Source organism: Leptinotarsa decemlineata, unplaced genomic scaffold (genome assembly GCF_025532065.1).
Source record: "Leptinotarsa decemlineata unplaced genomic scaffold, Ldec_3_MD MMD2_tig00004307_RagTag_RagTag, whole genome shotgun sequence".
Taxonomy (NCBI): domain Eukaryota; kingdom Metazoa; phylum Arthropoda; class Insecta; order Coleoptera; family Chrysomelidae; genus Leptinotarsa; species Leptinotarsa decemlineata.
The window spans coordinates 72,866-99,404 of NW_027412606.1; the positions used below are offsets into that span (position 1 = coordinate 72,866).

Here is a 26,539-nt window from a genome sequence, read left to right on the forward strand (position 1 = left end):
TTGATGTGAGAATAAATAATTGTATTAAATAGTTTCAAAATGATAACACATGTTTAATAAGTAGAAAATCGGATTGTGTCATGATGAAAAATAGTCATACCTGTGTTTATTTTATTTATCAAGAATAAGGTAAGAAGTAATCATTATACTTACACTCATTTTTGGGAAAGAAAGTTTTTGGCTTTCTACTACTCCATCAAGATGGAGTAGTAGAAAGCCAAAACTTTCTTTCCCAAAAATTATTACTCCTAAAAATATAATCCCTTTAATTCACTTACACTCATATTTTATTATAGTTTTCTTTGCAAAACACACCATAATTAAAAATTATGAGTATCATATTGTACCTATATAAAACATATATTACGTTAAGTAGTGAAGTAGGTAATATACAAAGTATTATTATTACGTGTTACTCTCGAATTGATCCAATTTTTATTCATACGAAATAAGTCCACTTCTTATAAGTTAATTATACTCAAGTAAAAAACAAATACCTACAAATGTTATTATTTTTTTACAGGTTGGGTTAGGTTAGTATTTTTTTATTCTATAACACATATTAAGTATTTAAATTTAATCTATAAACCCTTCTTCTTGCACCATTATTACTCTGAGCTTGTACAACAGAGGGCCTCGCGAAATGTACCTTGCCCTTCCTAAATTTAGGTCTTGCGCCGCCACTGTTGAAAATTTATTAACTTCTATTACTATTAACTCATCCATGCAACATAAAATTTCTGTACTTTGTAGTAATGTTAATGTTACGTGCAGTACAGTTGTACTGAATTCAATTCACTAGGATATTCAATACGGCAGTACCTCTTTTGCCTATTTAGTACAATTTTATCAACAATTACTACTACTATTACTACTTCGATAGAACACCGTGTTTCATATACGTTTCAATCGAAAAATAGTCTCTGTCACAGGTATAATTATAGATTCACAGATCACTGATATGGTTTTTCGTGACAATACGCAATGCAGTACTTGAAACTTGAACGCAATTCAGTACACTTTACAATTTTCCCAAAGAGGACTATAACACAGTCACAGTCTGTGACATAGTAGAAAGCTAATAAAGACCAAGCTTCAGTCAGTAGGTTTGTTTTGGTTCTGTATTTTGAATTGTTATTGAACCGACCCGTATCGACGCCGAATCAATGCGGAGAATATTACAGTCACAGAACAGTTCTGGAACGGTCCCAACAAGTAAAAAACCAAAACATATAAAAAAAATTATTCTGACAAGTGTATAAACAAAGATTGGAGGTTAGGTCCCTCTAATCTGGTATAATGATTATTGGACTTTTGAGTTAAGTTTAAAGACAAGACTGAAAAAGTTAAGCAAATATATAATTGAAGTGTAATGATGTTTTTGAAAAAATGAGAGTAACAGGGATTAACTAAGACGTTATCCGGTTATCAAAAATTGAATTGAAAATATATTGTCCTCTCTTTGTAATCTTATACTAATGAGTTTGACAAAAACATACCAAGAATAAATTTTTGGAATTGTAAAAGATGTGATAATAATAATGATTATTATTATTGCTACATACATTTCACGTCTATCTGTTATGATATAAGAATAATGTTACTACCAAAATCCACAACGCAAATGAAAAATTTTATTAGTGCGCAAGAGCAAATTCGAAGTTCTAAACGGTCCCTACTCAAATGTACGAACTAATAATTACCGTTCTGGAATAGTTCCGAATCGGTTCGGAGAAAACCAAAACACTTTGTGAACGATACTAGAACGATTCTAACTGAACCAAAACATATTTTAATAACTGCCCATGATCGAACTGTACAGAATTGTGAACCAAAACAAACCTAGTGAGTGGCACTTTTATCAGTTTAGCATTAAACAGCTCTCTTTTAAATTTAAAACTGCAAGCAGTATTTCGCCATGACCGATCAAAAAACATTCAAAGTAAATAATAGGCATATTATGCAAAGTGGAATTATGAATCCAACCCTTAGGGAATGGCAGGGTTGCAATAGTCAAATAACAACTGGTAATTTTATGTATCCTGTTTTCATTATGTGAGGTTATACTATTGTGCAATATAATTGTGGTTTTGAACATTCATATTTTTCAGTGAAAAGGATGATGAAATTCAACCCATCTCTAGTATGCCTGGCATAAATAGATTCGGGATAAATAAATTGAGGGATCATCTGGAGAAAATAGTGGAAAATGGTCTAAAGTCAGTTTTATTATTTGGTATTATCGATATTCTCCCTAAAGTGAGTAGTTCCAATGAATAATGATAATAATAATAAGAATTGTGGCCTTACGCTCCTGGGGATATGAATTCTACTGTGGGAAATGAGAAGTTTCGAATTCATTGGCACTATTCGTTTCTTGTCCTCAGTAGGGTTGTTTTAAGTTTTCTTAAAAAATAACTAGTACTAAATACTCGAAGATTTTTTATTAGAATTGGAACACAGAAATTGATGTAATTTAGTAAAATATCCCTTTTTCGAAATGTGGCTTCTTTGCCTAGTGGTTTTATGCTGAAACCACCCATCAAACTCCAAAATAAAACGTTATCTTTTTTTCAACCAAAAATCCTCATTACTTTACGGATGAATAATTGAAATTCATATAGAAAACATAAAATGTAAAAAAAAATCTGGTGTCAAAATGATTTTGTTATCAGGCGAATCCACTCTCACCTAGGAATTGAAGTTATAATATAATTAATAAACTGAAATAAGGTTTTGTTATTTTAAGAATGACACTGCAACCAGTGCAGATGATAAAGACAATCCTGTGATAAGAGCTATTCCAAAACTGAGAAAGTGGTTTCCGGATTTAACAATTGCTTGTGATGTATGCTTATGTCCTTACACTTCTCATGGACATTGTGCCATATTAGCTCCTGATGGACGAATTGATAATTCTGCAAGCTTGGAAAGGATATCTGACATTGCTTTATCTTATGCAAAAGCAGGTAAAAGAAATGAAGTAAACTATCCTAATTAAAGTTTTTGTAAATCATTTTTAATTTCAATCATACAGGATTTTTGGGAGGTACATTACAATATTATAAATATATGAATTTCAATTTGATTCAATGCTTATTTGTATAGTTTTTTCTACATTGTTATCCATAGTACACCTTATGCTTTCACTGATGCTCAGCGGCTATCATTCTTCCTGGTAGCAGAGCAAAGACAAAATGCGTTGAACTATGTTTGGCATGATTCATAGCTACCTCTCCAGCATATATGCTACAAGTGCATTGTAGATTGTAACATTGACCATGTTTATTTATGACTACACCAGTTTTTAGGTCATACACTGTTTTAGAAGCTTCTTCATAGATATGATTCAAGTTGGCATATTTGGGGGTAATGATTTTGTTGAAGGGTTGCAGACAGGTATTCCGTGGAAGTGAGAAGATTGGTTGAATGAAATAAGCTATGTGGAAGTTGGGGGTAACATACATTCTGTGGATTCTGATGTGAAAAAGATAAGATATATGTGGCGTTTGCTCATATGAATTATTGGTATGATCGAGTTCTTTAGTGTATTTTAGACTTCGAAAGTTTCATCTTACTTCTAGAGGTGGGTTCTCATTGGTTTCATCATGCATGCTCTCTAATGTATTGGTAAACAATCTCCTCTCCAAAAGAGATTCTGATGCAGTCTTATGTATTCAATGGTTTCTGTGCACTTGCATATATGACACGGCACCACAGTCTATGTTGGATTTATTGCATGATACTGCATAAGCAATTTGCAGTCCTTAATCTTATGAATTTGTAAATACCTTGTATTCACAATTGAATCATATTTCCTGAAATGGACACTTGAACAAAAGTAACAACTCTAGCTTGTTTGTAACATTTGTAGAAATATTAGTTTATTTATTAAATAAAAAACAAGAGTGTTCCTGATTTTTTCTTGATGGGTCAAGTATATGAAGTATAGTTTTTCTATACTGTGAAATGTCTATTGTTGAGCTTTTAGCAAGAAACTTTTGATTTTATAAATGTAAGAAACATTCAGCTATTATATTTTCAGGCGCCCACATTGTTGCTCCCTCTGACATGATGGACGGTAGGATTGGAGCAATTAAGACAAAATTAGTAAAAAATAATCTTGGTAATAAGGTTGCTGTTTTATCCTACACTGCAAAGTTTGCTTCAAATTTCTATGGACCATTTAGGTAAGGAACATTTTCATTGGCACGATATATTGTTTCTTGGTGATTTCTTATACATTTGAAGATTATTATATTCAGGATTTCTCTTTTCCATATTGAGTAATCGGTCCTCCACCATCTTCTATCATTTTCAAAATGTAACCAGTTATATAGTTACTTGAGCTGGTTAAAACATTTCAATTCACTATCTGGAAAAGAAGAGATGTAGTTGGTCAAAAAGTTGTCCCACTGTTGAGATTACTTAGTTTGAATAGGTTATTGAGAGACCAATTTGCAGTATATATCAATAAACCACTGTAACTAGTTTTACTAGCAAATAATTTTATTCAACAGGGCACCTTTATACACATAACAATGTATAATGTATATCTCTATATATACTCAAATTCCTGAAAAGAACGCAAATAAGAAAATGAACAATTCAAACAAACATTATTCAACTTACGATTGTCCCTAATTCAAACAAATCTTAAAAGAGAATTTCAATATTAATCTCTTTCTTTCAATTTGACGTTTTTTACTAAACAACTTTCTCCTGTCAGATGAGATTTTTATATATACAGGATGAATAATAACATTGAACGATTAAAATTGAAATGCTCCAATTAGGTTCTACAAAGGGTTTAAAAAAAATAAGAAATATGAATAATTATTGAAAAATTAATAAATGTTAATGGTTATTTCTAACACCCACTACATATTACTCTCTATTTATTCAACTTGTATTTTAGCTGGTATTATCCTGGGGTGACCCAGATCAAAAACATGTTATAAATGTGTCTAATTATTGATCTACTAATGGTATCACCATTTACAGAAAGAGGGGATAATGTTGATAATTAGGGTCTGAATGTTTCCCCTATTGTCGGTCATGTAATAGGTTTTACTTTACAACTTTTTCTCCCAGTTGTAGGGGTTGCAACCACCTACAGACAATATTAAATCGGTTTTCACAGGTCTTTTCCTTGCCGGTATTTTAGGTTGTTCTGTCGAAAATCGAGAGAGTACTGATAGGAATTCAACCAGTTTCTGACCACATGCAGGGAACTTCATGTACTGGGTGTCACAAAATATGTGATAGATGATTATTGAGAAATTAATTTAGAATGCAATCCTGAATGCACGAACAGCTTATGAATATTTTTTATGATTAAATCAGTTGAACTTCTGACGGGGTAAGGTGGTTGGATGTTTGTGATTGTGTTCTATACTTGGATAGTGCAAGCAACCCCCCTCCCTGATAGTACCATTTTCTCCAACAAAGGGAATTAACTAACTTCTGGACTGATTTTTCTGTATCTTTCAATAGTACATGAAAATAAAGAACTTTGCCACAATTTATTTGGCTCTCTATCTGTTGCCATTTACGAGGTCCCTACACATCGACTTGAATTTGGGTAATGTTAAAATTTCCAAAAAAAAACTTACCTAGTATTTTTTTCATTACAGGATTTAGATAAAACTGGCATTTTCTCATGATTCTCTTTTAGGCTTTATAAAATCAAACTGGAAAAAAATCTCAAATTAGACTGTACTGTATACATGAATCACTTTTGTTTTTCACTTTTCAAGGGATGCAGCAAAATCGAAACCTTCCTTTGGCGATAGGAAGTGTTACCAGCTGCCACACAACAGTTCTGGGATGGCTTTGAGGGCTGCTGACCGAGATGTTTCAGAGGGTGCTGACATGCTTATGATAAAACCAGTTATGGCCTACATGGATATTCTGAAGCAGATAAAAGACAAATACCCCGAATATCCTATGTTTGTCTACCAAGTTTCTGGTGAATATGCCATGATATATAATGCAGCCCAGGGAGGTGCGTTTGACCTCAAACCAGCTTTGATGGAAATAATGGGATCTTTAAGAAGGGCAGGTGAGGGCATGAGTTACCAAGTATTCATATAGTAATTATAAAGTATGTTCTATTTTCCAAATAGCAAGCCGGCCCAGCACGCTAGTTGGATAATGCACATTGCTTCTTAAATAAGCTATTTCTCGAGGATAAAAAATGGTTAGTGTGGTGTACAATACTGTAGTACATTTTTTGATCTATCTCCAAGGGTTCAGCCAGTGTAAAAAAAAATATGTTCACTCACAACATCACATTAGGAACCTCTGGAATTATCAATGTTTATCCACTATATTAGGCAATGAACCTTTCTCTTGAATCTATTAAAAAACCTGCATCAAAATCCGTTACATACTTTCAAGATTTAAGCATATGTAAGGACAGACAGCGAGAAGCAACTTTGTTTTATATTATTTATTGAAGATACTTCTAATTCTATAACGTCCCCTGCTGCAGGGGGCCACGTGAGGTGTAATCTATGGTGGTAAGAGTCAACCTAAATGGCATCAATCCCGTGTATCCATGCCAAAAAAATGTGAGACTCTGACTCACTCAATATTACTAAAGTAACCTTTGGGGGATTTTAGGAACCTTTTCGTCATAGAAGTCACAGTAATGCGGGGCCCTAGCTTTTCTTCTGAATATGTCTACACAAATTGGAATATTACCAGAACTTATGGAAATAGAATTGTATTTTTATTTTCAAAAAAGAAAATAAACAAGCTTTGGATAATTACTGTCAAATAGCATAATCTTTCTCATTTCCTAAAGTTTTGGAGGAGCTGTATACAATCTAATAATAAACTTTGGTGATGAACTAACACCAGATAAGTATGGACTTGGAAAAAATAAGTCAATTGAGAGCTAAATTTTGATCAGGTATTCCCGAAATTCTATTCAGCTTATTTTATGAATTGTCTTTTTATGTGTATGTTATTAATAATATCAGGAGGTTTAACATTCTGGTATTTTAGAGCTGCTTGGTATTTTTCAAAATAATAACTGCTTTTCATTTGTCTGTTACAGTCTCATATTAGTTTTTTTCTCATGCATTCATAGAATTTTATGTCATCGTTAAACTATCGCAGGTGCTATGATTAACGGTCGGGATTGCCAGGAATTATCTAAGAGGTTTTTACCATTCGCGGAGCAGAACTAATAGGCATTTCGAATTTCCAACACTCCCCTGAATTATTTCGTTTTCATACCCAAAATCAACTTAGATACAGTTGATCTGTTCAAAACGCAAAACCCAATAAACTACTCGTAGATAAATGGGTTTTATATGCGAAAATAGTAATTTCTTTACAACTTGACTGCTTTTTTCCTTCCTTTGAAAGTTTTTCCATCATTATCTCATTTTTGCGGGATTATTTTTGTTGTAACTTTAATGATATAATGTTTATATCTGAACGTTATCCTATACATATTGAATTATTTTGTTTCAGGTGCAGATGTGATCATTTCCTATTTCACACCTCTAGTCTTGGAATGGTTGAAACTAAAGAATAAATTGTAATTTCAGAACAGATTTTATTTAAATGACTTATTTCATTGTGGAATTGATATAGACTGAGTTTCAACTCACATTTGTTGATGTGAAAAATGACATGTTTGAATTTAGTTTTTAAAATTTGTTTCAAAACAAATAAAAATTTTCGCCATTATACAAAATACATTGAATTTCACAAAGTTATTGGCAAACAAGTTTGGAGAGTTAATGTATGATTCAAATCAAGTGTATATACATAAATTATTCTTTTTCATAATCATATTTGAAATGATTTCAACTCAAGAGGAGTCGAGAATATTCTGTGGCTTTTCTTCCAGCTGATGAACAAATTTTAACAACTATGTTAACGATCAAACCCAATGAAATTGTTTATTTGTTGATTACTTAATGTATTCCAGTTGTATTAAGGATTATTGTTGTCTTTTAGATGAATTTACATTTTGTTGAGAAATTTACTTTTGTTGAATAAAATGCAAATATATTAATATGGTGTTTTACTTCAATTTCAACCAACTTTGTCAGACATGTTTCAAATTAAAAAAAAATTAACCAAATTTAACTTTCCAGTTTGTTCTTTACAACACTTCAGCAGATCATTATTTTTTCATATTGTGGAAAGAAGCAACAAACATTCACTCAAAGAATATTTACTGGTAACATTGCAAAATTGATTAAGGCTTTCGCGGCCAAGATTTTCAGTGCTACGAACTTCATTCGGGTTTGAAGGCCATGGTGGTTTTATGTTGACGCACCAACTAGAAAGGGGGGCTACCTGTGTCAACATAAATACAGCGTACGACCTTGAAATCACGAGTCATCGGTGAACCATCAGGATGACTAGACTTCTGAAGAAGCCAGCCACTCATGCTGGCGAAACATTAGGAAGCAGTTCCAAAGAAATTCGAAACATTTTTTCAAAATCCACAACTGTGAAAGCTACTTTGCCTTCAACTTTTTCATAGTTTTATACACTGAAGGGAAATAATTTTGAAATGGAATCTAGTTTAATTTATTTGAAGTTATTGTTGTACGACTATAAAGCACTTGTGATATTTATTCTTATATTTTATGGCTATATGTTTCAGTTTCCAGTTTTATATCTATGATTTTACTTGAAATAAAAAAAAACCTATGCATGAACAAAGAAGCATGGAGCCAAAATAAAATTACTTATCAATAAATAAACAATATCTTATTCTCACATGAGGGCCCCACTTTTAAACCCCCCTTCTCAAAATATTACTGATGCCCTTTGTCCTTTTCTCAAGATGTTGTTACAAGTAACTTTGAAATTGTTTTCAAATTTCTACACTGTACACTAACTCAGTACTTTACTTAAACCTGTAGGACGTCTTTATATTTCCATTTCGAGTAAAAACAAAAATTGAGAAAGATGCAATGATGACGCCCCTTTCAAAGATGTCGTGTAAGGAATTGGCGGAAAACTCAAACCTTGAATATCAAAGATGAATGAAGATCGCAACGCGGTTTCTTGCAAAACCAAACTTCGACTTCACCTGCAAATGAGAAATCCCTTTCTGCCACTCTATACAGACTGGAAACAGGCAACTAGATTAAACTAAAGCTCAAAAACTTTGCATCCAGACTGCTGTCTGAATGCTGAATCCATTCTATTTGCAGATGATACAACTGAGCTTATACAACGCCAATCTTTAGAAATAATTCAATGTGATATGCATAACACACTTTCACAAGTAAAGTTCTGGTTTGAGACAAATGCTCTGAGCGTAAATGAAAGTAAGACTCAAATGCTAATATTTACGCTACGAAACTTACCTGACAGCTATTTTAATTCTGAACCAGTTAAATTCCTAGGCGTTTATATTGATCCGGTACTGACATGGGAAAAGCATATTGCGTACCTCTCGGGTAAACTCTCAAGAACTATCTATCTAATAAGGAATCTAGTATATAGTGTATCTCATAATGTATTAATGACAGCTTACTATAGTTTTTTTCACTCAGCTATGTCATATGCTATACTAAATTGGGGCCACTCAACCCACGCATCCAAAGCATTTAGTTTACAGCGAAAATGCATCAGAATTATAGCCCACATAGGTTACCGGGAATGTTGTCGTCAAAAGTTTATGGAACTATGTATACTTACCTTGCCATGTGTCTACATATTGGAATGTCTATTGTATATGAAACAAAATCAAAACATGTATAGTAGACATTGCGATTTATACAACTATTCTACTCGAAACAGTCAAAGAATTGTACAGAACTATTTGCGACTCTCCCGTACTAGAGACGGAACTAGCTATCATTGCATAAATATGTACAATGTCCTTCCAGAAGAAGTAAAAAACTTACCTTTCACACAGTTTAAGAACAAAATAAAACTACACCTAAAAAGAAAAGCGTTCTATAGCACTGAGGAGTACCTTTAAAATAACTTTAGGGACATGCATTAAATCACTTAATTCTTTTCAACAATGTCTGTGCATCATTTTTTTTTATATCTGTAAGTGTTAGTTGTCAAGTATACTTGTTTATATGCATTTATTGTAAATTTTTATCTAATAACGTATTTTTTTTTCTTTTCGACTTGTGTAAATACTGCTGTATATTAGCATCAATAAATGATTATTATATTATAATTAAAGTTATTTTTTCTATTCAATTAGAAGGTGGAGGATTACTATAAGTAGATTTTTATTAATATATAATTGTCAACAATACAAACATTACTCTTACACCTACATCACATATTTCAGACATAAATCATTCAAAATTCAACAAATATATAATTGATTAGATATGTTACAAATATTTTTAACTTGCCAAGAGAGATATTGTATATTTGGAAGACGAATGATTATGAAAAATTAAAGAACTTCAAAATAGCAGATTTGTTCAAAAAAAGTACACTTCAATTTTTATTCCTAATCATGAATAAACTTGGTGATATGAGTATTTAGAATAAAAAATGAGATTATAGAAAAGATTCAATTGGACGGATGAGTAATTTCCTAACTACATACAGTTTGAGTATTTTACTAACTACTATAATAAAAATATACTATAATGGTATTAGTGAACTACAGTAGAAAAATTTTATACACTTACTAACAAGAGAATAACATCATAAAAAATTAGTACAAAAATATATTTAATCATTTACCACTTTTAGTGAAATATTTCTTTGATTTCCGTCATATCCTGATGGTCCCTATTCTAAAAACAACTAAAAAAATGTTGCATGAGCATGAAAACTGAAATCTTAGGTTGGCACTGAAATGTCCAATAATTTTTGGCAGTCTTTTGATGAAAGGATATCACATTATCTTGAAAGTAATCAACGAACTGCCATCTGGAAAATTATATTTTTCCAAGAAATCTATGATTAACCAAGTTGAAAATCCTCACAGAACTTTCAATATGAACACTTCCTTGATTTTTTTTTTATAAAAAATCACAAATTGTATTAGCAAACTAGTTTCAAGAAATTAATGAAGTGCCAAGTTGTACTTGTGGACTGTCAAAACTTTTGACAAATAACGATTTTTATCGTTTTTAAACCTTTGGTAAAATTTTGAATATTAGTAGCACTTTTGACTCAACTTTAAGACAACAAAACAACATAAAATAAACAAAATCAAGTGGTAAAACATATTCGTCATTAGTTTCTACTTTATATACAATCTAAAAATAATAAACATTCTAGGGGTACACTAATATGCTAATGGTTATACAATGGGTTTTTGCAAAATGATCTACTTAGAAAATACATCAATATCAAAAATTATCTCAACTAGAGTGAAATAAAGCTGCTGCAAGTTCTATTCAGTAGACAACAGACAGTAAAAAAAGTATTTCTGTCATGAAGATGAAAAGAAAATGTTGAGAAATTGAGAGTCTATGAAATATTTGTTTTTGAGCAGATAAAAATCACTTATCACTTCTAAAAACATGGAATGATAAATGTAAAAGGTTACATAAAACACAATTCAGTTCAATGTCAACAGCCACTTGATCAAATGGCAATATTAACAATCCAGGTGACTGCAATAAAATTTGGCAAACGCTTTTTAAACTTGAGGCATTTCTAAATAAAATAATAGGTACAGAATTAAGAATCTGACATTTTTGTTTATCTGGAAATATTGAAAAGGTTTCTCAGCTGTCCCAAGTATTTGAAAGATAACGAATCATCTAGCTTGAGTTTAGGAAAGAATAAATTCTATTGAGAAAAAGTTCTCTAAAAAATGATTGAAAAAAGTGATGATATAGAAATTGATCTTTTACCTACATATTGGTAATTAAAAATACCACTGGATTTACCCAACTTACTGAATCCTGAATACCGAAATATTGAATATCAAGTAACCTTGACATATCTCTGAATCATTTTGGATGAGTTGGACCTGATTGTTGGCTAATAGAGAATCTTTTCATTGGAACTGAATCTTTACCTTTCAGTTTGGCTACGAAATTAGGGACTCTTGCTCTCAATCCACAATAGTAAGGGTCTTCATACTGTTTGTTGTCTTTTGATTTCTCCTTTCCTCTTGAAGATCCAAACGGTTTGAGCCAGTTGTTGCTAATATTGCTGACATTGTCATCGTAATCAGGTTTTGGTATATCGTGGGGATACATATTCTCCCGAGGTGGTAACTTGGGAGGCTTATCACTCCTTCGCTGAATGAAGTTTGGCACTCTAGTGCGTAATCCACAATAATAAGGATCTTCATCAAATTTCTTGTTATCATTTGATCTTTCCTTATCTTTTGCAGACATGAGTGTTTTCAATTGCCTTCCAGACATATAGTCATCATAATCAGGTTGGGGAATATCTTGGGGATACATTTTTTCCCGTGGAGGTAATTTTGGAGGTTTGTCACTACGGCGTTGATTGTGATGTTGACTCTGTAGCAGGAGTTGCTCCCTTGTTGCGGCTACACTTCCTCCAGCATAGTTTGAAGTACCAAAGTGACCATTATCATGAACAGCTATGCTATAGGGATCTTCATCTGGAATAGGAATTCTAGGACGGTTTTTAATATCCATGACTCTTTGAACAGGTGGAAGTTTTGACTTCAACATGTCTAAGGCAACTATATTTATGATCATAACCCAGATAGGACATTCTAATAATTCAGGTTCTACTTTAACAAAGGCTATTGCGCTTAGACACTGGCATTCTAATCTTCTACGATCTGGATAAGCCCGCCTTAGTTCACGATTTACATTTGACTGGAACTTTTTCATATCAAACAATTTCACAGGTTTTTCAGGTTCCAAGGCACAATTGGGTATCTTGAAAATTTCATTTCCTATTGCATTTTCCGATTCTTGAGCCGTATTTTTAATATACACATTACATTTTGAGACTCGTTTAATTAATATGTTACCAGCATCATCCATTTTAATTTTAACTCCATGACCAATATGCCTTTTATATTCTTCGGTTTTTTGATCTCTCATAGGGTTCTCAAATCCACATAAACCAATTCTAAATCCATCGAATCCATCATCAGAATCATTCACAGTAAGAACAGGAGCTCGGGCATAGGCTTTTGCAACCCTACGATTTCTCTCAAAAACAATAACTTTGGCCCATATTTCATCATCAATTTGAGTCCATTTATTTAACACTTCTTGTATGTGATCCCTGTATAATTTTTCTTTCTGATACCAAACATCTTCTTCCTCTTCAGGGGGTTGATAAACGGAATCCATATGGAGATCATCACGTGACCTTGATAGAATTTTTCGACGGGATACCATTACTTCGAGACGTATTTGGAAGTGAAAGTCTTGACAGGATTTTTAATGCTCACAGTAAAGTAGGTGCAGCAAAAATCTGTTAGTATTTCTGACTGAATAGGTGACTTCCATTAAAAGCACAACACTGTTATAATCACAAAAACAAATTTTAACTATTAAACGACAATACGTAATGAAACAAATACTTCTGAAGCTGAGATTAGAAAGTTTACACTTTCTAATCTTTGGAAGGCCGTCTTCGTCACAAGGCCGCCCTCCTGCATACCAACTGCCAACGACTTGAATAAGAGATGACAACGTCAATGTCAATATTGACATGTGACACAGACAGAAAGGGGCGAGTTCTTAAAGTCTACAAAAGTGACAGTATTTTTGTTCTGGTGTGGGATGAGTGTTTTCAATAGACATATCAAGTTGACATTTTACAGAAACCACCAAGTAGGTACTCTACAGGGATTTAAATAATATACTTGATCGGCGTTGCATTCTGTTGCCTGTACACCTCTAGACAAAAAGCCAATTTGGTTGATCCCTGAAAATATTAAATTCAAACAATACTTCATCAAATTCGCTCGATTAGAAATAATGTCAGTGGTGTACTGATCCACGAATTTTGTCCGTTTTGATTATCGAACAATGCGGGTCTGGATTCTTCATTGTTGACAGGTTTGTTCCTATCTTATCATGTATTTTTTCATCTTTCAAGTGTTCATATGAATCCTTCCTTCATGTTTTTTATAACTCACTAGTAAACAACCCAAACGCCTTGTTCTCGGAAACAATAAAGAATAATAAAAATGATATATTCATACATTTTAATTGCTTTATACTGGTATAAGTATATACAAGACGCTACACTGTGTGTATAAGGTAGTCTCTCATTTTGTCATGAAAATATAAAGTTCTGTCCTAGTCATTCATTTCTTTTCGTCATTTGTTCCCATCTGTCAGCGGTACTCAATGTATCTACAAATGTTAATCTGAACTTTATTGTTTCAGAAATAGTCCATGTATAAATATCCCCAAATTTGAATTTCAGAACCAATTTGCTGCCGGACCTCTCAGATGTGACTGTGCAACTATCAGTTTGGTTTGTTCATCCCAAGCCTGTAAATTGGTTCTAGTTGTAACCGAGTTCAATCAGTCTAATGCCCAACACCAAACTCTATCGCCTAGAAAAATCCACAATGTTTGAGGTATATTTGGAACTATCCTCATATTTCCACTATTTTGCACTGCCATTGTATTCAGAATTTGCAACTGGGTAGTCATTTAATTATTTACCTGTTGCATTACCCACTGAAATCTCCCCAAAATTGCCCTGTTCTTCCTAATAATGATGAAAATAACCTCGAAAATTATTAGTATTATTATCTCGACTTGGATTCGAATTCATTTTTATTCAAATCAAATCGACGTGAATGAGCGAATACCAAATACTGTGCTTGCCCTAATGACCCCTACTAAAACTTATACCCAAATCACCCTCTAAAACTATTGAATAACCTGACACTATATATTTGTAATAAAATTTCTCTCCTGAATTTGACGTCTGTCAAATTTTCTAATTTTAGCAGATTCAGCACATAAAACATATTTGGTATACAAGAAACACTTCTGAAATGTTAGCTTTTGCTCACCTGGATGGTACAAAAAACACAAAAACTCCAAAAAACACTTTGTTATGTATAATCAATAACGTACCCTCTGCCCCGATATATATATATATATATATATATATATATATATATATATATATATATATATATATATATATATATATATATATATATATATATATACAAATCAAAAAATAAATAATTAATGGACATAACACTCCAAAAAGCCTGGGAATTCTAGGTCTTCTAACTGGAACCACAAATGTGCGGTTGGCTCCTGTTGTTGACTCCGTGCATATGTGTTGTTTCCTGCTTTCGGCAAACAAGTGTTGTCCATCTTTACGCTTGGCTGCACCGCGCTGATGAGGCCAATAGCCAGAAACACGTGTCCGTGGTTTGCCCCCCCCTTTTTGGAGTGTTGAGTCCATTAATTATTTATTTTTTGATTTGTATATCATACACACTCGATAAAATCTTCTTTGTCTATATTTATATCCTGGACCCGGATGTCACGCAGGTAGCTATAGCTGCCTACGTGGTCATGTTAGATGTAGCCTGGGAATTCTAGGTCTTCTAACTGGAACCACAAATGTGCGGTTGGCTCCTGTTGTTGACTCCGTGCATATGTGTTGTTTCCTGCTTTCGGCAAACAAGTGTTGTCCATCTTTACGCTTGGCTGCACCGCGCTGATGAGGCCAATAGCCAGAAACACGTGTCCGTGGTTTGCCCCCCCTTTTTGGAGTGTTATGTCCATTAATTATTTATTTTTTGATTTGTATATCATACACACTCGATAAAATCTTCTTTGTCTATATTTATATCCTGGACCCGGATGTCACGCAGGTAGCTATAGCTGCCTACGTGGTCATGTTAGATGTAGCCTGGGAATTCTAGGTCTTCTAACTGGAACCACAAATGTGCGGTTGGCTCCTGTTGTTGACTCCGTGCATATGTGTTGTTTCCTGCTTTCGGCAAACAAGTGTTGTCCATCTTTACGCTTGGCTGCACCGCGCTGATGAGGCCAATAGCCAGAAACACGTGTCCGCGGTTTGCCCCCCCTTTTTGGAGTGTTATGTCCATTAATTATTTATTTTTTGATTTGTATATCATACACACTCGATAAAATCTTCTTTGTCTATATATATATATATATATATATATATATATATATATATATATATATATATATATATATCATATTTTGTTCTCCATTAGATTTTGAAATTTTTTGTTAGTACCTAGTCGATATTAATTCACCTCTCTCATCAACTAAAACGTTAGGTACGCCATTGATTTTTAGAGTTTGTTTTTACTTCATAACTGTTCCCGTTTTTTATCAACCCATGATGTGATGATCAAGCAGAAATTTGAATGTAATTACATAATAGCAAACTATATAACAAACTAGGTATTGTGTAAATATAATCTACCTGAACATGAAAAGTAGAACATTCAGGAAGAATTAATTCGTGTTGAAAGTATGACAAATTGTGGTTTCAATGCATGTTCTGATGACATTTTCTTCTTTCCTCTTCGAGAAATAACCTCCATTGAATCTTATATTTTAATTATGGCATTATAGACTCTCCAAAGAAGCGTTATCGTTGGTAAAGGTCATCATTACCTTTCCGGTAAATCAAAATGAAAATAACTCAATAGTCCTAGATCGATCTATGTAAATGTTTCAATCACTCATCATTTGATTACTTTTTGGATGAATATTACTATAGTTTCTTTCTCAACACCAAACCAGTTTGATCCTCCTCTTGAAGATTATCACTTGGTGATCAAGGCACGTTTCGAGGTATTAAATTAACGGTTTGGTGTTGGGAAAAAACTCCAGCAATATTTATTATTACACCAAAGGTTCCTAGTGCATCACTGAATGTTCAGAATGGAATCAGTACATTTATGGTACTGATGGGATATGATCTATGATGAATCGTTACTGAAATGTTTTCAGTTGTTGTAGGTTGGGAGAAATTTTTGTAGGTGGGAACTTTCATCAGAGAAAAAACTGGATCGATGCATTTATACTGAAAAACATATGGTCCCGTACTCGAGATTTCATAGATTTCATAGAAACATTCATAACTCAAAAACTACAATGAATCGTAGACATCACACAAATATTGAGGTGATTATGATTTGTTAATCCTGGAGGCATCCTATTTTTTTTTGACGTCTTCGTTTGAGTCACCTTTCAATGGGTATATAGCATTTTCTGACACAATGGGAAATAAACTTTGAACGTCAGCAAAAACCCTAGTCCAATATATTCATGTTCTATTGTATAGGAAATGTATACTTGATATTGTATATAGAATTGAAATATCTAACATGAATATATTGAAAACACTATTGGTGATTTGTGTTCAGCAAAACGCGCGTTCTGGCGGTGGAAGAATGTTTTCACTAGAGGGAAATGTATTCCCAGAGACCGTGGTGTTGTTTTTAATTGTCAGGTATATATCAATCTTGTCGACTGTGACATTAAGGTCGACAGTTAAGAATTGAAATGTTCTCATTTTAAAGCAAATGGATACTTTTTTAAATACCTGGGTATGTGTTAAAGACATATATGTGTAACTTTGTATACCTACTGGGTTTTTGTTGATATTAGAGCAGTTTATAGCAAGTTTAATTTAAAAATTTATCATATGTTTGAAATTTTACGATGCCGAATAAAGGCCATACAATTTTATTGAAAACAAAATCCTGAATTTGAACTCCCGAAAATTCTGAGTTCAAAGTTAGAATTTTGTTGGGCGTTCAATTTTCGCTTTTAATTGGAGTTTGATATCTATTCCATGTTTCATTACTAAGCTAATACATATCTTCACCCAATTGACACCCATATACCACCAAATATATGAATCCGAAATATGTTCACAGATATTACAGTATATCATTTCATTCATGTAACTATTCAAAATAAATCCATGTAATTATTTTTCAGAAGTGATTCAATAACAACAATATTCAAACCGAAAAATGTACAAACTTCAATTTTATTTATTTGTTCATTGTAAATCAATTCTCAATTTCAAAATCAAAAGAATCCCGCGTTCGCGTAAAGTAATTTCTCATGAAATAATCCAGAACGTACGTTGCATCATCCTTAGAATGAAACCAACGCATACAACTCTCTAGAAGTCACGATCTCGAACATTTCCTATTCAGAAAACTCTGCGCTGGTCCAATAAGTTCACGCCAACAAGCTGGTCACAAACCAATGAATTGTCGCCTCGTTCGAAAGATAACCAATCAGACCACAACACGACTATTTTCCGATCCTATATTTCCGACACATCCCGAAATTTTCGCCAGTTTGTCAGAGAAGTCGAAGTTATTTGTATCATAAGTGTTGAAAAATATTGATTGCGGAAAAAGTGTTTTTCTTTTAGCGTGAACTGAATTGTGGAAAAATTCAAAATGTGAGTAATTCCAAACATGCATTTTATTGTTACGTGAATTTTGTTTCTTTGATGTACATACTGTGCTTGAAGATTACCGGTATATTCCTTCTAGAACTCTCTAGTAATTTTTTTAATTTAATTTTTCACGTTTTCCCGTTTCAGTATGTTATAGGTGATATTGAAATTTTCTTTTCTTTTTTTTAATTCAGTTCTGCAGTGCAAATTTTCTTTCCAAAAATTCTGATTTTTAAATGACGTGTCACTATTGAAACAAGTACAGTTAGGTACCTATAATTAAAACATGTCAAAATACCTCCAGTTAATACAGTTATAAAATTGAATGGACTGGAATAAATTATAAATACCGTTAATTTTCAGATATTCTTTAACAAGAATTCCCAAAATGAGGTTATATATCTCTGTTGGATTACTGTGTCTTTTGGCAACTGTTTGGGCCAAAGAGGACAAAAAAGAAAAGGATGATGTTGGCACAGTCATTGGTATCGATCTTGGAACTACATATTCTTGGTAAGTTTTGAAACAATTTAATTGTCTTACAGCTGTTCCACTTGCCTTTGATTTTCTGCAATGTTAATTTTTATATGAATTTGTGATTTATGGTTTCAATTTTCAGCGTTGGAGTGTACAAAAATGGTCGAGTTGAAATTATCGCCAATGACCAAGGAAACCGTATAACTCCGTCTTATGTAGCTTTCACTGCTGATGGTGAACGTCTAATTGGAGATGCTGCTAAAAATCAGTTGACAACTAATCCTGAAAACACTGTCTTTGATGCCAAGAGACTGATTGGTCGTGACTTCACAGACTCCACTGTTCAGCATGATCTGAAACTGTTTCCTTTCAAAGTAATTGAAAAGAATCAGAAACCTCACATTCAGGTAGAAACAAGCCAAGGTAATAAAGTGTTTGCTCCTGAAGAAATATCTGCCATGGTTTTGGGAAAGATGAAGGAAACAGCAGAGGCTTACTTGGGTAAAAAGGTTACCCATGCAGTGGTCACGGTACCTGCTTACTTCAACGATGCTCAGAGGCAAGCCACCAAGGATGCTGGTGTAATTGCAGGGCTGAACGTTATGAGAATTATCAATGAACCCACTGCAGCAGCTATTGCCTATGGTTTGGACAAGAAAGACGGAGAGAAGAACGTGCTTGTGTTTGATTTGGGCGGTGGTACTTTTGATGTCTCTCTGCTAACGATTGACAATGGAGTGTTTGAAGTAGTAGCAACCAATGGTGATACCCACTTGGGTGGTGAAGATTTTGATCAGAGAGTAATGGATCACTTCATCAAGTTGTACAAGAAGAAGAAGGGCAAAGACATCAGGAAAGATAACAGAGCTGTGCAAAAGTTGAGACGTGAAGTGGAAAAAGCCAAGAGAGCCTTGTCTGCCAGTCATCAAGTTAGGATTGAAATCGAATCATTCTTTGAAGGTGATGATTTCTCAGAAACCTTAACCAGGGCTAAATTCGAAGAATTGAATATGGTGAGTTTTGCAGTTTTTATTGATTAACTCATTACATTCTTTGTTTTGAACAACTTTCTGAAAGAAAAATTACTTTACAATCTTAATCTTGGTAAATTTTCGTTATCTGGACACCCGGCGATTTTGAAAAAATTTTTGACTGTACTTACGTATTTTGATGCGTAGATTACGAATCCGAAAGAAAAAAGCGGTGCTCTCCCTTATTTAAAAAGTTAAGGCCCTTCAAAGTTCAGAAAAGGGCAACTTTTTAGCCTTCTTTTTCACCAAATAAACTATTTAAAAACACAAGCATTTATTCACTAGGTCACCTTTACACCTTATTCCTCCTTCTTTAACACTTTTCACTTCAATAATCAACATTTTTCTTATAAAAATGTTAAAAAATGTACGGAGCTGCTTTTTGGTTACATATCACTGTATTTTGCATTTTTAAGGTTAATGATATGGTTGGTACGACTGATGCAGTCCATATTCCTGAAGTAATTCAAATGTTTTTTACCTTCATTCTTTAGATCGTAAATTGGTTTTTGGTGGTGTATTACGAATTTGAAATAGTAGGCGACGGCAAATACCAACCGCTTTTTTCTGAAATGTCACTAGTAACTAACCTAAAAATAGAATAATGTCACCAGGAGAAGCATTCGTTTTTAAATTAAGTTTTTTATAAGAAAAATATTGATTATTGAAGTGAAAAGTGTTAAAGAAGGAGGAATAAGGTGTAAAGGTGACCTAGTGAATAAATGCTTGTGTTTTTAAATAGTTTATTTAGTGAAAAAGAAGGCTGAAAAGTTGCCCTTTTCTGAACTTTGAAGGACCGTAACTTTTTAAATAAGGGAGAGCGCCGCTTTTTTCTTTCGGATTCGTTTTCTACGCATCAAAATACGTAAGTACAGTCAAAAATTTTTTCAAAATCGCCAGGTGTCCGCATAACGAAAATTTACCATCTTGATAATTTTTTTTTTGTGTGAGCAAATTCAGAAAGCAGCCTGTGATTAAGCGTTGTTCATGATAGAGTAAATCCTTCCTATTGAGTAGCAACTTTTAGGTTTTAGTCTGCCAATTATAAAATTTGCCTTTTCTACACTTATTAATATTTTTTTTCAGGTTGTGAAAGATTTATAATACTAAAAAAATCAGGAAAAACAAAAAAGGCATTACAAAAAATGGCATTGAAGTATTATTCAACAGTTGTTACTTGTCTCAACCTCTTTTTCTGTAGCTGGGCCAGTATTATTTTCATTAAGCTCGGAAAATCCTTCCAAATCACTACAATTTGACACTAAGGCATATGTTAATGAAAATTTAAAATTTTTGAATCAATCTAAGTTTCAATTCAATGCTACAAGTTCTCCTCAAAATCTTTGTGCTAGTCAATGCGGAAAACACTCTAAAATTTAGAATTTTCGAGATTTGTTCAATGAGTACAGAATAATAGAAACTCTATGAACAGTTCATAAATTTCATGTTATTCTACTAATATGGGTGAACTAGTATCATTATTGACTGTCAAACACAAATAACAATTCAGAAGTTTTTTCATATAAAAATCTTTTTTTCATCAATTCCATTCTTTTTTATCAAGAAAAAATGATTTGTTTTCAGAGACTTGAAAATTATTTTGTATGTTCTATTCCAGGATCTGTTCCGTTCAACTATGAAACCAGTTCAAAAAGTACTCGAGGATGCAGATATGAACAAAAAAGATGTTGATGAAATCGTCCTCGTTGGAGGATCCACACGTATCCCAAAAGTACAGCAACTCGTCAAAGAATTCTTTGGTGGCAAAGAACCTTCAAGAGGCATCAATCCCGATGAGGCTGTAGCTTATGGTGCTGCCGTACAAGCTGGTGTGCTCTCTGGCGAACAAGACACTGACGCTATTGTCCTTCTCGATGTCAACCCCTTAACTATGGGTATTGAAACAGTTGGCGGTGTCATGACAAAACTCATTCCACGTAATACAGTCATCCCAACCAAGAAATCGCAGATCTTCTCAACTGCATCAGATAACCAACACACTGTCACCATCCAGGTATACGAAGGTGAACGTCCAATGACCAAGGACAATCATTTACTCGGTAAATTTGATTTGACGGGCATTCCACCAGCTCCCAGAGGTGTTCCACAAATTGAAGTAACATTCGAAATTGATGCTAATGGTATCCTCCAAGTATCTGCTGAAGACAAAGGTACTGGAAACAGAGAAAAGATTGTTATCACCAATGACCAAAATAGGTTGACCCCTGACGATATTGACAGAATGATCAGGGATGCAGAGAAATTCGCCGACGAGGACAAAAAACTCAAGGAACGTGTTGAAGCCAGGAACGAATTGGAAAGCTATGCGTATTCATTGAAGAATCAAATTGGCGACAAGGAAAAACTTGGTGCTAAATTATCTGATGACGAGAAGACCAAAATGGAGGAAGCCATCGATGAGAAGATCAAATGGTTAGAGGACAACCAAGATACTGAAGCAGAAGACTACAAAAAACAGAAAAAGGAGTTGGAGGATGTCGTTCAACCAATCATTGCCAAACTATACCAAGGTGCAGGAGGAGCTCCACCACCACCTTCAGGTGATGATGAAGATGACCTTAAAGACGAGTTATGAGGCGACCTCTGAATCAAAGACTGAAAAAACTGTGAGAATGTGAACGTGTGAGTGTAATAATTGAATTAGGTACCTAATTTTTTCAAGTTTCCAACGACTGCTTTCCTCATACAATTGTTTTTGTATTGATTAGGATTTTATATTGAAGTGATTTACCTTCAAGGTAGATTTATTTATTTATTTCGTCAAATACGGGTGTATGACTTTATATTTTTCTTTTTGTTTGTACACCTGTATCTGACTGTTGTCCTTGTATTTTTTTTCAATAAAATTGAATTTGAAAATAGTGTTTGGTTTTATATCAGAAAATATGTCTGGGAAAAGTTATTGAGGATATTTCCAACTTGTTAGTTATACTCCTCAGAACATATTTCATCAATATAATTGAGAAAGCAAAAAGAATAGGAATTACAAATGAAAATATATTTACCTTGGATGACGTTTCGCGAACATTTGGTAGAAAACACTTGAAAATTTCCACATCAATTGTATAAATGTTGAATTCAATATATTCTGAATATGTAGAAATCAGCTTTCATCTTTGAAAATTCATATATTTTTGCTCTTTGAACTCTGATAAAATTCATAAGTAGCGTTACTAACAAGTTGGATAAATTCTCATCTGAATTTATATTCAAAAGTTGTAACACTTCTTGGCAAATATAGAAAAGTAGGCTTTCAAGGCTGGCGTTTTGGTAGGTTTCCGGGTTTTGCCGTTGTCTTATCTGGTTATAATCTCACGTCAAGAAGAGTACGCCACTGAAGATGACTGCCGCAGTTACAGTCAAAACGTTTGGCAAAACATTTCTTGGCAAATTTGTCCAGGGGAGTTCATACTCATGAATATCAAATAACTTACTGTCCCTTCTCAAATAGCATTCAGACAATATTAACACATATATAGAGGGTGTGTTGTATATATAGGTCAGGAGCAGATCTAGGAACATATTGAGGTGGGGGCGTACTCAGATACATTTTCTACCTATACAATAATTAAACATTTTCTACGTCCAAGGAGGGCTACTGGCTGACTATATCACTGATATAAGTTTAGGTGTAAAAGTTGGACTTTTCAAATGATCTCCCAATATGCAAGGTATCCTGTGGAAGTACTATATTTGTATTGAAAATAAATGTTTTGGGAAGAGACTAATTTCTGAAAGAAGCTTCTGTGTATGCATATACCTACGTTTTTATTGCTTCTTTGGAAATTTCCCATATTTTTTGTTTGACGATTTAGAAAAAAGCCAAAACGTTTTTTCCAAAGAAACTACTTAATCTTTCCTAAAAATAAATATTCCCTATCCAATTCAAATAAAATTCCTATGGCTGAGATCAAGCATAGTCTATACGAAGTCAATCTGAATAGCTAAGTAAAAGATTAATGTACCGGGTCTGATAAATTTACTAGTTTATACCATATAAAACCTCCCACATAAAAATAATGATAAGATCTTATATGAATACCACGCCGCCTATGCCATACAAAGAAACTGCCAACGTTCATTAACTATTTTGTTTTTATGCCATTCGGATTGACTGCGTACACACTATAACCTCATGCAAATGATTTGAAAGGGTTATATTTTTAGGAGTGATTAATTTTTTGGGAAAGAAAGTTTTTGGCTTTCTACTACTCCATCTGATACAAAAAAATGGATGAGAGAATCTTCCAAAAAAAGGAAGGATTAATCAATTTGAAAATAAATAACTCTATACTTGCCTTAGGGCAAGTGTCTTAAGGCGAAACACGTGTATACCAGTTAGGGTGACAGTGTTCCATGTGAGTACAATTTATTACCATTCATTCAAAGTAGAACTCATGTGAATGATATCTGATTCTTATTCCTCCACGAATGTTCGATATACAAACTGAATAGAGAAAAGTATCTTCTGTATAATTCAGTGTTCATATAGAAGTATTTGTTTCGAAAGAATTTTTTCTTTCGTGTAGTTCAATGTTTATATGAAAGTAGCTGTTTCAGGAGGACTTTCTTTCAGTTTGTGTCTGAAAGTTACTTCTTTGCATGATCTACACATCCATGTATAGAGTTATTTATTTTCAAATTGATTAATCCTTCCTTTCTTTGGAAGATTCTCTCATCCATTTTTTTGTATCAGATGGAGTAGTAAAAAGCCAAAAACTTTCTCATGCATATGTAATGTCATCGTGAAAAGAGTAGATTTGTCACTTCCGTTGACATAAAGTCATAATGTGATGGAAGAAATGAGTGCTTTATTGCCTCATATTGTTGTCCAAAACGGTGTTGAGGTGGTTGCCTTATCCCTAAGCTTCAAAGTATACCTTTGAGGTTGATACCTTATGTGAGTGACATTTTATATCAATATATCACATTGTGTAGCATTCATATGATGGATATTTGTTTCAATTCCACATTGAATTATTATGCAATTGAATTCCATAACGAATGTTTGGAGTACAAACTGAATAGAAAAAAGTGCTTTTGTATAACTCAATCTTCTAATATATAAAAATGAATTGCTGTTCGTTAGTCTCGCTAAAACTGGACCGATTTGGCTCATTTTGATTTTGAATTATTTGTAGAAGTCCAGAGAAGGTTTAATTGGTGAGTAAATATGAAAAAAGAAAAATAATAATAATAATGAAACTCAAGAACGGCTGGACCAATTTTTATGATTTTTGTGTTTTTGGATTTGTCTTCATCGGTAATAGGATAATATAATTATTGAAATATGATTATTTATCACTAAAAATAATTATAATAATAAAAGAACTCAAGAACGGCAGAACCAATTTTATTTATTTGTGTCTTTTTGGATTTATTTTCATCGGGAATAGAATAATTAGTGTTGAAAAATGATATTTCATCAATAAAAATAAAAATATTACTAATAATAATAATAAAAGAACTCAAGCACGTCTGGAGCAATTTTTATGATTTTTGTTATAATAAAACGCAACTGACAGCTCACATATATATCACAGGGTGCTTTACTGAAGAGTGCACCCTTACTAACAATTCCCATTTATTTTATTATACCATTTATTTAATGAACTATATTATACTTAATAATTTTGTATACATTTTGAAATCCTAAGTCTGCTCATTCATTGACTGTTAGGCGAAACCCCGTTTACCGGGACACAGTGTAATTTGGATTATCTTGACATTAGTGTAGGTGTTCCTCAAGGATCAGTAATGGGCCCGATATCGTTCTTAATATATGTTAATGACATCGTTAGAGCGAACCTATCCATACATTGTCATTAAAGGCAAAAACAAGTGCCTGCCAATCATGTAAATATTAATAATAATGTGAATATTACACTGGAGTTTTTTCCCAACACCAAATCGTTATTTTTAACACCTCGACAAGTGATTCGAGCTGATTCGAACCTTGCTGTGTTTGTACATATTTGAAGGGTGCGTTTTTGTATTTTGTAATTTGAACTCTTTTGAAATTAATAAGCAAATTCACACTATTGGTACAAGACGGTGAAATGACTCACATATGCCATTTTCAAGGACTAATCTTTCATATATGTCCACCTACTGTGTATTAAATAATGTGTGACATTGAACGTATTCAATGTCTTAGGAAGTACCCGTTGAAAGGTGGATTTTACTGCTTGGAAGAGTTTTAGTCTTAGTTTTAGTTCTATTTTTTTTTAACTTGATTGGCCAACGTTTTTTTTTTTGACAAATTCTATACACGTTTCTGCATGTCACTGAGAAAATAAAGTATTACTATTATTATTATTTAGATTATTCTCTATCTCGTACCAATTACGAGATCTCTAATCATATACTCGAATTTGAATATCCCTGTATATTAAAAAGGAAAAACTGACGACAAAGGTATTTCAGAATGAATGTGTGTATAATAGAAAATACGATGAAAACGGAGGAGATTTGTCATACCTAGATATACGAATAGTACGGTGCCGTGACACCTGAATTCAATATTCTTATTTCGATTGAATACCGTGAGTCTGCGAAATTGGACTTGCAATTCCCTCTCAATCTTTATAGAGCAGCATCCTCAGCGCTGTAGCCTCATAAAACTGGCGCCGCAACGTCGGCCGACT

At 33.2% G+C, this 26,539-nt stretch overlaps 2 protein-coding genes across 4 annotated transcripts; one reads left to right on the forward strand and one right to left on the reverse strand.

Annotated features, from left to right (window-relative positions):
- The first annotated feature begins 1,832 nt into the window (after positions 1-1,832).
- On the forward strand, positions 1,833-22,753 carry Hsc70-3 (Heat shock protein 70 cognate 3). Of its 3 annotated transcripts, XM_023159513.2 has the most exons (8): positions 1,855-2,055; positions 2,112-2,259; positions 2,750-2,969; positions 4,046-4,190; positions 5,760-6,062; positions 18,772-18,876; positions 18,983-19,853; positions 21,490-22,753. In XM_023159513.2, exons 1-8 carry the CDS (start codon positions 1,919-1,921, stop codon positions 22,465-22,467), a joined length of 2,907 nt encoding a protein of 968 aa, XP_023015281.2. In that variant the 5' UTR covers positions 1,855-1,918; the 3' UTR covers positions 22,468-22,753. The 3 variants fall into 3 exon arrangements, with proteins under 3 accessions (XP_023015279.2, XP_023015281.2, XP_023015278.1); XM_023159511.2 differs by lacking the exons at positions 18,772-18,876; positions 18,983-19,853; positions 21,490-22,753 and adding an exon at positions 7,489-8,038 and having other exon boundaries at positions 1,833-2,055; positions 5,760-6,064; XM_023159510.2 differs by lacking the exons at positions 1,855-2,055; positions 2,112-2,259; positions 2,750-2,969; positions 4,046-4,190; positions 5,760-6,062 and adding an exon at positions 18,208-18,366 and having other exon boundaries at positions 18,727-18,876.
- On the reverse strand, positions 10,219-13,594 carry exp (expansion). Its single transcript, XM_023159514.2, has one exon. The coding sequence runs from the start codon at positions 13,308-13,310 to the stop codon at positions 11,928-11,930; it is 1,383 nt and encodes a 460-aa protein (XP_023015282.2). The 5' UTR covers positions 13,311-13,594; the 3' UTR covers positions 10,219-11,927.
- Positions 22,754-26,539: the final 3,786 nt, after the last annotated feature.